Here is a 14,816-nt window from a genome sequence, read left to right on the forward strand (position 1 = left end):
TGGTGCATGACATTTGCAGATTGCAGTATCTTCTTAAGCTCAACATCGCCTATAAAAGATGTTCTCTGACAGCCCAGTTTATTGTAACCCACAATGCCGGGTAGACGATTGTCAGAAGCAGTCAAGTGGCAGATTATTGGCCTTCATGGAGCAGGTCTTTCGTTCAAGGAGATTGGCAGAAGAACCGGACATCACTACTCAACAATAAGCCGTTTGGTCAGAAAACACGCACAAACTAATGATGAAAGGAATCGCAGACCCTCTGGCAGACCACGTAAGACCACAGTTAGAGATGACAGAGCGTTGTTGAGGGTGGTAAGGCGTCATTCATTTGCTACAAGCACAACCTTGAAACGTCTTTGGCTTCCTCGTCAACAGTTCAGTACCCAGACCGTGAGAAATCGTCTTAAAGCTGCTGGGTTGAAGTCCAGAAGGGTTATCAAGCGACCTAAACTCACAGACAACCACAAACGACTACGTCTAGCCTGGTGTAGACTGAGACAGAACTGGAACTTGAGGTCCTGGAGAAGAGTCCACTGGTCGGACGAAAGCAGGTTCCTTCTGCATGTTGTGGATGGCAGAGTGAGAGTATGGAGGCGTCCTGGAACAGCTTATACTGCAAGAAACATCATGCCAACTGTACCATATGGAGGTGGATCTGTTATGGCCTGGGGATGCTTCTCATTTGATTGTAAGCTTGATTTAGTGACCATACGAGGCAACTTGACAGGGGAGCGCTACATCCAAGAGGTGCTGAATCCAGTTGTGGTGCCCCATTTTGACAATCATCCACTGGCCACCAGACCGATATTCATGGATGACAATGCCAGACCACATCGTTCACGAGCTGTGACCCAGGTTATCCACAACAATGCTCTGACGCAGATTCCATGGCCAGCAATGAGTCCAGATCTGAATCCTCTGGAACATGTATGGGACATTGTGGGACGCCTGATTTATCGTCGGGACCCTCCTCCACAGAACTTGCGTGAATTGGAAGCAGCATTACACGAGGAGTGGCAGCAGCTGCCCATGGAGCGATTCCAACGTCTGGTGAGGGGTATGAGACGAAGACTTCAAGCTGTGATCCAAGTGCTTGGTGGAAGTTCTCGATATTGACTTACTGTGTTCGTCAAATCTCCATATGACATTCTTACCCTATTGGATGAATTTGGTCACTAAAAATTATTGAGATGTCACCATACTAAATGCGTCTTCGTTGTTCGTTCATTTTTCGTAAAAGTTCAGCATGAGATTATTACATGCCATAAGGTCATGGAATACCCCATTTAAGTTCATTGTATAGACAATACACTGGTTTGTTGGTATACACGAAATCCTGGTTATAATATTAATTTGGTTATCTTTACACCCTTTCAAAACACCCCTCCATGACAAAGTATAGGGGGTGCAACACTTTTTTTACTGTGTATAGTTCCAACTGAAACCTGTAACTACATGGACATATCGGCAAAACAACAATTGCCCTCACAAAGTGTTTTACTTACCTTTCGCTACAGCCCCTTATCAAAGGGAAGCTACTCTAACCCTAGTCTACGAGACGTCACGTTTGTTTAGAGTCTGCATGTCCTCTTGTAACGTTACGCATTGACAAAAGAAACAAGTTAAAAATTCGGACATATTTCGGCCAAATCAAACTGTTTTAATTTGGAGAGAAGGCTGCAAGCACAGATATGGAAAGTTATTACGCTAGACTAGTGTCATAACTTATTTGATTAGCAATTTATATCTCTAGAGCTGCCAAAACTTGTAAAATACCTTAGGTATATCATAGTTTGACACTGATTGTCAGTATATCAGACTTTTCTTTTGATAATGATAACACTTATCCCAGTAATTTCTCCAGATAGTTAATTCGGGCTCGGTCAAGACAACGGCGACGCCATGTTGGTTTGGAAACACTGAAAGTAGTCCCCATTTGGCCTTTGATATTTGCATTTAGTATATGCTTCAGTATGAGTTTTCTGGAGTTGAGAAAAGTGATATTCTCATTGCCGTGAACACAACACTTGATATTTCAGTGCAGTTGACATAATACTCGATATTTCACTGCAGGGAACATAACGCTTTGACGGAACTATTGTTATACAAGAGTGACCTCCCCTCAAATTGTCTCCCTTTATCGTAATTATCTATCCCGTGCACAAAATGTTGACGTCCTATTTACAAGGCAAAATAGTGACAGATGGTCATTTATGGGAATATCGCCTCTTGTCGTTTGTTATTCTCTCGAAAATGTTTGTTATAAACTGTAAATTTCTCATTTGACTCGTCAATCGAGACTGTTCGTTTCGCAAAGCGTTATTTTGGTTACTTGACCAGCGTGTATTCCTTCGCTTCCTAAAAAGATGTTAAGAATATCTTTTTGAATTTGATTTTGTATATCATCATATTCACATGTATAAAGCAGTTCCATGACCCTAAATGTTTTTCGAGACTTTAGATTATATGTTTTTAAGATTTTGCAAACTCTGCACTACTTTGTAAGTCGCAAATACAATGGATGGTGAAACGTCCCTGCGTGTAAGGTAGGGAGAATTTACGTTTCAAGGTTTTACATTTGTATTGAAAAAACAAAATTCCGGTAGAAAACTACACAAAAAGAATAGAATAAATAGGATATCCCATTTATCTCCCTCTCTCTCTCTCAGATTTAATGCAAAGTTATGTTTTTTACCAAATCTGAAACAATTTTGGTTTGCAAGAGATAAAAGACTCCTCCGTAAGTGTTCAAATGGTTTAATTTGCCATCTTGACTTCAGAAAATGAGTGATTTAAAAAAAAAATATGAACATGCCAAAATGTCAATTTACAAATCAGTAGCGTCGAGCATGTTTCAAAGTTCCTGGAGTGTCTTTGGAACGCGTGGTTGACGTCGAAGGCGCCGATCCATCTCATCCCACATGTGCTTGATTTGGTGAAAGATCAGGGGAGCGAGCCGGCCAGGTGATGACATTCACGTTGTTATGTTGAAGAGAATCCTGAACAAGTCGAGCAATATGAGGCCGGGCGTTGTCATGTTGAAAGGTAATGCCTGGGCCACGACGACGCAAAAACGGTAGAACAACAGGGCCGATGATTTCGTCGCGGTCGCGCTGTCCATTGACATTTCCCTGTGCTACTATCAAGCGGGTCCTCTGTCTTGCTGTAATCCAACCCCATACCATAACGCTGCTGCCCCCGAACAGATCTTCTTCCATGACACAATGATTGACGTAACGTTCACCTCGACGTCGGTACACTCGAATCCGTCCATCGCTGTGGCTGAGGTGAAAACGAGACTCGTCAGTGAATAGAACTTCACTGCATGGCCGTCCAGCGTAGACGCTGTCTGCACCACTGTAGACGTGCTTGACGGTGGTGTCCTGTAAAAATGGGACGGTTGGCGGGTCTTCTGGCGACAATCCCTGCACATCTAATCCAGTTGTCTTGTCGATTATTGGTTACGAGTGGCCTGCAATTCAGAGGATGGTCTCTTACTGCATTCGCCTGTTGTCAACGTTGCCATAAACATCAAATGGTGTTTCTGTGGACGTTAAATTGTCTTGCAACAGCACGTTGACTCGATCCTGCTTCTAGCATCCCAATTGCTCGCAGACGCTCATTTTCTGACAGGCGTGGCATTTCGAAATGTTGAATAATTGCGTAATGTTGTTGTATTTCTGAGTGGTTGTTGTCAGCACCATGGTAAACAATGCATATGGAATCCCGTAAGTGTTTTTATACCCAGTCTTGGGAAGTGAAATGCATGGGGCTTGTATAAAAGTCAACTTTTGCATGGAATGCATGCTTTTCTGTTGCAGTTGCGTTTTTGTGACTTGATTCCATACATGTACTACAATATTGAAAACCAAACTTGACTTGTTTCGAAAAATACACTAAAATATTGGTGTCACTTTTGTTGTTGAGTATATATATAAAGCGGTAGGATTCACTGGTGTTCAGTAGCACATATGGAAAGATTTCCAAAAAATAATTCCTCGACACGGATTGTTCTACCTGTTTCAGCTTTATCTTCAGGGAGAACTGAATACAGTTACGTATTTTACTATGACGTAACTGATCTACAGTGCCACATATGGAAAGAATTTCACAAAATAATTACTGCTGACGGCTCAGACTTTCCAAACGCTGGAAACTTTGTTCTAGGACGTTTCCACACCAGGATCTAAGAATAAGAAGGAATACATAGTGTGAGATAGGATACGCTTAGAAATATATGTCTGGATACACATTACAATTATGTAACGTACATATTCATTGAGATGGAGGAACGGGGTGTCGGCCTACACAAATCCAGGAAGTAAAGACGATGCAGCGTGTAGGACCAGCATCACTTACTTTTCGTGCACTTTGAGGACTCTGTGTACGATGGGGATGTCTCGGCCCTCCACCTTGAACACCACGATCTCCCCCACACGGATGGGCTCCTCCTTGTAGTTGGTGAGGAACAGCAGGTCACCTCGAGCCAGGATTGTTTGGTGCAAGTCACCACTGAAGAAAATATAAACATCAAGCTCAATTTCTATAAATCATGACATTTGTATCTTTTTATCATGTTAATATAGACAAACACACATCACTCTGGACTCTGGGTATCACTGTTCCATAAAATGTCCGAGTTCTGTGATGGGATTTGAACCACAGAACTCGATCTGAGGTCGGACGACTTGTCCACATGGACAAAGACTTTAACCCATGTCAGCAAGCTGACTCCTGTGGAATGACTCCTTGCCCTACTACGACAACATCATACATGCTGCAACATGGCTCGTCTTAACATATTTATCACTGTCCTATGGCACATTTAAATCCCAAATGGAACATATAAGGATCTTTATCAGTGTCCTGTGGCTCTACATTTTTTAACCCAGCAAACATGTAACACTGCAGATAGTAGAGGGTATTGTGGATGTAGATTACCACAACCACAGCTCTGACGTTATACTGACGTCATCTGACCTGTCCTTGACCTGTATTGAATAGGTATTGAATAGGTATTGTCTTTAAGTCAACAGTGAGTTAAATAGGTATTGTCAGAAGGTCATCAGAGAGTTGAACAGGTATTGTAGTCCATCGCACCTGTGTCAATAAGGTATTGAGACCGAATTGAATAGCTATTGTAGGGGAGTTGGCATAATAACTCATTAATATGCAAATGTATGCATGAAGTCACAGGTCAAGTAGGTTAATAAAGGGTCAACTGACCAGATGAAATCATGCAATTAATTACTTGACCATTCGTTAACCATAGAACACGGGATAGTAATGAATGCCCCCATATGTAAATGTTACTACGACCAGGATTGGGTTGGGTCTTGACTGACGCGGAATGGAATGTCATTGTGAGTACATTTTGGCGCGAGAACATTAACATTTGAACCTTTTGCATTGAAGACATTTCTCTATGCACAATCGGTGTGTGTGTGGGCGGGGGGGAGGCCATGTGTGGTAGGATATTAAAAGCCCAGGAACAGGTTAATGTAGAAAGATCTCGCGATGTTCAATTACGTTAATAAAGGGTCAACTGATCAGATGCAATCATACAATTAATTACTTGACCAATCGTTAAACGTAGAACAAGACGTGTCTAAAAACAAGATGGCGGACGTTGTTATGAACGCTCACGGGCGTCACGTGACCTCGGTTTGAATCTCGCGCCTGACCTACAAGTCAGTTCTATGGGGCCCCGTTCCACAAAGCGATCTTAGGCTAGGTTGATCCGTAAGTGTTATAACTCATTAATAGTCAAACATATGCATGACGTCACAGGTCAGAAAGGGTAATGAGAGGTCTGTTGTTCCAATGCACGAATGCAATGTGTTAATGAGTCCTTATTTAAGTGAGAACAAAGCGTATTAATAAGTGTCCCTATATGGAAGTGGCTACTACGAGGTTCAAATGTGATTTACGGGGAAAGGAATGCCATTGTTAGACATATTCCTTTGATGTATTTCACGTAGTAATGACTGTCACATGTGGCAAAGAGGGGTGTGAGTTGAATTTCCATAGAAACCACATGTCCAGTTCTTAACTCTTCTTGCGTTACACCATGACAACTAAAAAAAAAAATAAGGGTTAGCAGTCTTGACTCCAAGAGGTCAGCTCGGAGAAATATAGAGTCGGTATCGCGAAACCCGTGTGTTGAAGACTGTAATGTATGCCAGTCTGGTATAAGACGTGTTAATACTGTAAAATTCTATTCTTTTTTCTAAAAGATGTTTGAGTTCAAAATGTCAGTTCAGTTTCCTATTTCAATGGAAAATTACTCGTTTAACCCATACCAAGAATCATTTTCATAAGAAAAAATAGAGTAAAATAACGTAGTTTCAAGAAATGTTATACGATATCCTTTCACATGTAAACATTTTTCAATGAAAAGAAATCATGTCTCACGTTTATTTCATCGGAAAAAAAAACTTTCGTCATTAGTGTTTTATAATTATCAATCTAGAGTTGTCAAGTAAATGTGATCTTAAGCAGTGTTAGTTCATGACACATTTTGGATAAGTTCAGTGTGGCTCTCTGACGTCAGCAGTGTACCTATTGCCATTTTATCAACAGTGGAATTGAATAGCTATTATCCTTATGTCAACTGAGGTCTAAGGTAAATATTAATTATAAAATTATTGAGGAAACACATTTTATTCATAATGATATGTGATATGAATCAATTATATTATTTTAATGTGAGAACATCAGTAGTATTCTAATATTCTATTTCTAATAGTTTTTTGTTTAATTAATCATGCATTTTTGTCTTATATACTTTGACCTGGGTAGCTCAGTCAGTCAGAAACACTAAGTTTGGAGTTCCAATCTCGGGTGGGGACACTGCAACATTTACACCGTGGAGAACAGTTCCACAATGTGCTTATGTTAGGGTGCGCGGTTGGGACCACATCCTAACATCACCCTTGGTTCGAGAGACACATGCCCTTGTCTGCGGGTTTCACTCTGTACAGCATCTACCAGCATCGGTGTTGTAGACTTTCCTCCCGCATCCAGTTTTGACATCATCATATGCCCCGAGCTGCTGAAAGCAATGTAAAACCCAAATCAATCATCTGTACTTTTGTGTTAAATGTTTAACTTGTCTGAAAATAACTCTTTCTTTTCACTATATAATTGTTTTAGCCTCTTGAGAATATAATTGCGTTTATTTTCTTGTGTACCATGTGTTAAAATGTTTATCCTAAGTACATTTATACTACCAGGTCAAAAACTTATAGTTTCCAAAAAAATAAAAACTTCTTTAGTTGAATAAATCAATAAATTTAAAAAACAAAAAACATCACTTTTTAAAACATTTTACAAATCAAGATATATAACAAGTCAAACTCATTTCATAAAAATCACTCTATAACAGACTTAATTTTTTCTGATACGGACTATACTAGACTCCGTCCGACAAGTTAAACACTTGACTGCATCCTATACCATGGCCAGCCACCCACCCGTAGATGATATAGTCCGTTCTACATAGCGTATACATTTGTAAACACATCCAACTAAGCCTTATCTTTCTTTCTTTTTTTCCATGTGGAATTAAACCCAGAATAACACCACTCATTTCACCCACAGGTAGTACAATGGGAAACGGCGGAGTGTACCAACTTATTATTTTAATAAATTGAACCTTGATACTTTTGTATTGTGTTTTTTTCTCCAGTGCAAGACGATTAGCCTGAGCTGAAGGTTGAGTCACGTGATTTATGAATGGGATGCCATTCTCCATATAAGGAAAATCATACTATGAACACGGCGAAAGGTCTCTTTTGAGGCAAAGCAGGCGTAAAAAGTCATATCATCCCAAAATATCTCCAACGGTAGATATCACTTGTGTGAGATCAAGCGATACCTCCTTGGAGATATCATCACAAATGATGTCATTTGATTGTAGCAATATCTCCGGCATGACATCATATCCATTGTACCATCATTGTGACGTCACAATTGTCAAGCAGCAGCATTGTTCTGGTTTATGGCAGCCCAGAAAAATGTCAGTAAAACATTTACAAAATAACACTCTAAATTACCTGAATAAATTTCTTTTCCCGACTATGAATAATCTCTTATACAATAACTCCCTTCAGTGAATCTACAAGTAATGATGGAATCAAAGGTTTTAATATGTAAGGACAGACATGCTTTGAGTAGATGTGTTTTGATTCATATGAATACAACGTTATCTTTTAAAACAATAATCGATGAATGAGTGTGACCAAAGTGAGGGCATCAGGTATTTGTGTATACCTCAAACCAAAATCTCAAAAAGCTTTCATCAAAAAACATTTACGTCATCAAATGTTTAAAGTCTGTCTTTTCGACCACAAGCAGAACATGGCCACATTTTATCAAATTCGATCCAAACACAACAAACTTTTCACAGACGAAGTGGTCAAATTGGCTTTGACACCTCAAGATGATAAGAGGTACTTGTTGGCAGAACAAGCAGAACATGGCCACATTTTATCAAATTCGATCCAAACACAACACACTTTTCACAAACGAAGTGGTCAAATTGGCTTTGACACCTCAAGATGATAAGAGGTACTTGTTGGCAGATGGGATCGAATCTCGACCCTATGGGTTTAATTCTATTTAGAAATTTGTAACTTCTAAGAAAGTATGACAAGTGTCTAAGCAAACAATGGTTACATCATCACGAAATGAAAACCTCGAGTGGTGTGTGATCCTTTTAATGTGAAAGGTATTTATTTATTTTGTATTTGGTTGTTTGTTTGTTTTTTAAATCATTAATTGTAAAAATAAAAATATTGTGAAGTTCATAAAAGATATTATTTCTTAAAAACGAAAGCTAAGTTGTTTTTTTATGATAGAAACATCAACGTGTATGAGTGAGTGAGTGGGTTGGGTTTAACGCCCCTTTTAACAGTATTCCAGTTACATCACGGCGTGTCAGCTTAAAGTGGAAGGAAAGCCCGGGGTGATGCAGGTCTCAGACGTTTACCACTTCGGTGAAACCCACGAGCACGGGTATGGTGCTGGCAAACCTAAAAACATAATTGGTGTCAACTTGTCTGAAACAAACTGAAAAACAAAAGTTTTTGTTTGATAGAAAAAAAATCAACAAGAAAATAAAACTTGCATGAAAAAAGTTATTTACCAAGTAAATTTGTTTTGCATGATTGAAAAAAAAACATTCGTGCACCAAAAAATAAAAAATGAGTAAATTTATATGAGTAAATTTAGTATTTTTTTCTTTTGCATGATAGACAAATAAAACTTACATAAGAAAAAAAAATGACATGCTATGTTTTCTATTCACAGAATTAGTGGGGAACAAATAAATTTGAATACAATTCAACCCATAGATATACGAAATGGGAAAGGGAATGTTCCCGCGAAGAGAAGTTTGAATCCCGGACCAGACAAGTGGTACATTTGAAACTGCGTCTTGCCGTGAGAAAATTCATGAATAAATCCTTATCGTGGCTTCAGATTATTTAGTGAAAAAATATGTTGACGTAAAATTTATATTTTGGGGCAAAGTCATTATTAAGTCATAGACCAGACAAGGCCACAAGAAAGTATTGTATTCATTGACCATCCCACAAGGGTGACAGATTGCAATGCTGTAAGACAGTGCCACTCTTGGGTCGTAGGTATCAACCGAAGCACGCAGGATTCACAGCATCAGATAACCATATTGGTGTTGCAGGCTTTCCTCCACCCATAAACCTTGCCACTGCAATATAACTGAAACAATTCGGATAATGACCTTAAACCCTAAATCACACCTTGCCACCACGAGATAACTGAAAAATTGTTGAAAACCGTGTTAAACCCTAACTCTCTCACTCTCTCATGCTTATGTCAAGAATATATATTTGTTGTGAATATGAAACAATATCAGTCACATTGAATGAAGTGAATGAATTATTATTATTCTAGTGACGCTTCGGACAATATCACTGTCAGTCTCATAGTAGACTAACTTTTATATATTCATTTTGTAGGTAGATAACTAGTCTTAGAAAAAAATTGTCAAGTCTGTACGGATCAGACAAATTACTTCCTCAAGTGGGTTATAGTCAAAAGAGATCACACAGTTTGGTCAATCAATGCTCATTGTATGTTCAGAAACAAATGCCAAGTTTGGAGTCCCTGGTGTTAAAAGATTGAAATGCTTGGAGGATTACTAAAAGAAACGTGTCATTTTTTTTCACATTTAAGAACGAATAGTTATCATATTACCTATTTTGACTTTTGTTCATGTCTGTCAGTTGTCTCAACAAGAAAATGACAATCAAAAGCAGTTGATGATAAATTATTTCCCTTGGTCTCTCATTCGCTCAAAGCTGCACCGATAAAGGTTGTTGTAATACTCTGTCAAATGATCAGTTGTCACAAATACTGATAAGGAATTTCAGAAATAGGTAAGAACCTTTTGAACTTGAAAAGATAAGTTATACTATTAATATTACCAAGTTACAACAACCTTTATTTGACTATCATAACAAAACTAATGTCTTTTTAAAACAAAAACATTTTATTTTTTTTAATTTGTATAAACAACTTTTTACTTTACAGCAATCAAAAATACAATGTGAAAACTACTCATAAGAATGGCATACAAAAGATGTTTAAATGAGTACAAGAACAAATTTAAACACAGAGTAAGTAAACTTCTAAGAACTAAAGCTAAACACTTACCTAAAGACTCTTGGAAAGTCTGAAATCCAAACCCCGAAGCCCTGAAACGTTTAAAGCAAAATAAGGCACCTGGCATTGACCTGATAGAAAATGACTTATTAAATGATAGTATCGATTTCTTGAGGTGTCAAAGCCAATTTGACCACTTTGTCTGTGAAAAGTGTGTTGTGTTTGGATCGAATTTGATAAAATGTGGCCATGTTCTGCTTGTGGTCGAAAAGACAGACTTTAAACATTTGATGACGTAGATGTTTTTTGATGAAAGCTTTTTGAGATTTTGGTTTGAGGTATACACAAATACCTGATGCCCTCACTTTGGTCACACTCATTCATCGATTATTGTTTTAAAAGATAACGAATATTCATATGAATCAAAACACATCTACTCAAAGTATGTCTGTCCTTACATATTAAAACCTTTGATTCCATCATTACTTGTAGATTCACTGATTCACGGAGTTTTTGTGAAAGAGATTATTCATAGACGGGAAAAGAAATTTATTCAGGTAATTTAGAGTGTTATTTTGTAAATGTTTTACTGACATTTTTCTGGGCTGCCATAAACCAGAACAATGCTGCTGCTTGACAATTGTGACGTCACAATGATGGTACAATGGATATGATGTCATGCCGGAGATATTGCTACAATCAAATGACATCATTTGTGATGATATCTCCAAGGAGGTATCGCTTGATCTCACACAAGTGATATCTACCGTTGGAGATATTTTGGGATGATATGACTTTTTACGCCTGCTTTGCCTCAAAAGGGACCTTTCGCCGTGTTCATAGAATGATTTTCCTTATATGGAGAATGGCATCTCATTCATAAATCACGTGACTCAACCTTCAGCTCAGCTAATCGTCTTGCACTGGAGAAAAAAAACACAATACAAAAGTATCAAGGTTCAATTTATTAAAATAATAAGTTGGTACACTCCGCCGTTTCCCATTGTACTACCTGTGGGTGAAATGAGTGGTGTTATTCTGGGTTTAATTCGACAAGGAAAAAAAGAAAGAAAGATAAGGCTTAGTTGGATGTGTTTACAAATGTATACGCTATGTAGAACGGACTATATCATCTACGGGTGGGTGGCTGGCCATGGTATAGGGTGCAGTCAAGTGTTTAACTTGTCGGACGGAGTCAAGTATAGTCCGTATCAGAAAAAATTAAGTCTGTTATAGAGTGATTTTTATGAAATGAGTTTGACTTGTTATATTTCTTGATTTGTAAAATGTTTTAAAAAGTGATGTTTTTTGTTTTTTAAATTTATTGATTTATTCAACTAAAGAAGTTTTTATTTTTTTGGAAACTATAAGTTTTTGACCTGGTAGTATAAATGTACTTAGGATAAACATTTTAACACATGGTACCCAAGAAAATAAACGCAATTATATTCTCAAGAGGCTAAAACAATTATATAGTGAAAAGAAAGAGTTATTTTCAGACAAGTTAAACATTTAACACAAAAGTACAGATGATTGATTTGGGTTTTACATTGCTTTCAGCAGCTCGGGTCATATGATGATGTGCAAAACTGGATGCGGGAGGAAAGTCTACAACACCGATGCTGGTAGATGCTGTACAGAGTGAAACCAGCAGACAAGGGCATGTGTCTCTCGAACCAAGGGTGATGTTAGGATGTGGTCCCAACCGCGCACCCTAACATAAGCACATTGTGGAACTGTTCTCCACAGTGTAAATGTTGCACTGTCCCCAACCGAGATTGGAACTCCAAACTTAGTGTTTCTGACTGACTGAGCTACCCAGGTCAAAGTATATAAGACAATAAATGATTAATTAAACAAAAAACTATCTTAAGAGTCTAACATTCCATATTAGAATACTACCGATGTTCTCACATTAAAAAAATATAATTGATTCATATCACATATCATTATGAATAAAATGTGTTTCCTCAACAATTTTATTATTAATATTTACCTTAGACCTCTGTTGACATAAGGATAATAGCTATTCAATTCCACTGTTGACAAAATGGCAATAGGTACACTGATGACGTCAGAGAGCCACACATGTGTGGCTCTGAACTTATCCAAAATGTGTCATGAACTAACACTGCTTAATAATGAAGATCACATTTACTTGACAACTCTAGATTGATAATTAAAAAACACTAATGACGAAAGTTTTTTTTCCGATGAAATAAACGTGAGGCATGATTTCTTTTCATTGAAAAATGTTTACATGTGAAAGGATATCGTAGAAAATTTCTTGAAACTACATTATTTTACTCTATTTTTTCTTATGAAAATGATTCTTGGTATGGGTTAAACGAGTAATTTTCCATTGAAATAGGAAACTGAACCGACATTTTGAACTCAAACATCTTTTAGAAAAAGAATAGAATTTTACAGTATTAACACGTCTTATACCAGACTGGCATACATTACAGTCTTCAACACACGGGTTTCGCGATACCGACTCTATATTTCTCCGAGCTGACCTCTTGGAGTCAAGACTGTTCATCCTTATTTTCTTATTTAGTTGTCATGGCAACTGAATGTTAAAAGGAACTTATTATAGGTAACGCTAGAAGAGTTAAGAACTGGACATGTGGTTTCTATGGAAATTCAACTCACACCCCTCTTTGCCACATGTGACAGTCATTACTAAGTGAAATACATCAAAGGAATATGTCTAACAATGACATTCCTTTCCCTGTGAATCACATTTGAACCTCATTAATACGCTTTGTTCTCACTTAAATAAGGACTAATTTACACATTGCATTCGTGCATTGGAACAACAGAACTCTCATTACCCTTTCTGACCTGTGACGTCATGCATATGTTTGACTATTAATGAGTTATTGCACTTACGGAACAACTTAGCCTAAGATCTCTTTGTGGAACGGGGCCCCATAGAACTGACTTGTAGGTCAGGCGCGAGATTCAAACCGAGGTAACGTGACGCCCGTGAGCGTTTATGGCAACGTCCGCCATCTTCTTTTTAGACACGTGTTGTTCTACGTTTAACGATTGGTCAAGTAATTAATTGTATGACTGCATCTGGTCAGTTGATCCTTTATTATTCTAATTGACCTGTGACGTCATGCATACATTTGCATATAAATGAGTTTTTATGTCAACTCCCCTTTTAATAGCTATTCAATGTGGTCTCAATACCTTATTGACACAGATGCGATGGACTACAATACCTATTCAACTACATGTTGACCTAATGACAATACCTATTCAACTCACTGTTGACTTAAGGACAATACCTATTCAATACCTATTCAAAACAGGTCAAGGACAGGTCAGATGACGTCAGTATAACGTGAGAGCTGTGGTTGTGGTTATCTACATCCACAATATACTCTACATCCACAATATACTCTACTATCAGCAGTGTTACATGTTTGCTGGGTTAAAAATGTAGAGCCACAGGACCCTATCAAAATTCCAACAAAAAAGATAATATTAGGTGCTGCCTTTATTATTTACATTCGGAACTGAAGGATTAATTTTGTTTTCCAATACAGAAATCTGATAAGGTGGTCTGAAAGCTTCGCATACTCGAATGGTCATTGACTGATTAGAAAGTCACGACGACCATCTATGGCGAGAGTGTGAGATTTTAACGCAGCAAGGTATTGTATTGGAGTAAAGGTTAGTACAAACCTTGCAACGACGAGGACAAGAATGTTGCAGTCTGACCACACCATCAACCCCTTCAACAACATCACAGGTGTCAACATGAACAGCAGAACGTCAACATTCGGCAGTAAATCTGCAGTTGAGGTCAGCATGTATCTGGGTGAGTGAGTGAGTTGGCTTTGAACAGCATTTCAGTTATATCATCATAGTTGTAGGATTCTAATACCTTCAGCACCTTCCGTGGAAGGCGCCCTATGAATAATCATGAGCCTAATGTTAATGTTAAGAATGTTAAGAATGTGAAGAATGCGGCCTTTGTTAAAATGTCTTAGCTGACGAATGCCAGCTATTTGGAATGTAGTCGGGGTAGATTCCTTCGGATACATACTGAAATCATCAGCAAATGGAATGTCACATTTCATGAAGAAATGTGGAATTCTTTAGGAATGCCAGCTATTTGGAATGTAGTCGGGGAAGGTACCTTCAGATAC

General features: G+C 38.1%; 1 protein-coding gene across 1 annotated transcript; it reads right to left on the reverse strand.

Moving 5' to 3' along the window:
* Positions 1–4,122: 4,122 nt before the first annotated feature.
* LOC139460205 (signal peptidase complex catalytic subunit SEC11C-like) lies at positions 4,123–14,477 on the reverse strand. The gene is made up of 3 exons (XM_071241713.1): positions 14,350–14,477; positions 4,363–4,515; positions 4,123–4,189 (listed from the first exon to the last, which is right to left on the reverse strand). The coding sequence occupies exons 1-3, from the start codon at positions 14,475–14,477 to the stop codon at positions 4,123–4,125; spliced, it is 348 nt and encodes a 115-aa protein (XP_071097814.1).
* Positions 14,478–14,816: the final 339 nt, after the last annotated feature.

Source organism: Haliotis cracherodii, unplaced genomic scaffold (assembly GCF_022045235.1).
Source record: "Haliotis cracherodii isolate W230 unplaced genomic scaffold, xgHalCrac1.p SCAF_14, whole genome shotgun sequence".
Lineage (NCBI taxonomy): Eukaryota > Metazoa > Mollusca > Gastropoda > Lepetellida > Haliotidae > Haliotis > Haliotis cracherodii.

Excerpts from the sequence above, each read along its gene's own strand:
- LOC139460205 (XM_071241713.1), bottom strand. The coding sequence starts at position 14,477 with ATGCTGACCTCAACTGCAGATTTACTGCCGAATGTTGACGTTCTGCTG. Across the intron at positions 4,516-14,349 it reads CTTGTCCTCGTCGTTGCAAG|TGGTGACTTGCACCAAACAA; the intron begins GTTTGTACTAAC and ends TATTTTCTTCAG. Across the intron at positions 4,190-4,362 it reads GTCCTCAAAGTGCACGAAAA|ATCCTGGTGTGGAAACGTCC; the intron begins GTAAGTGATGCT and ends TCTTATTCTTAG.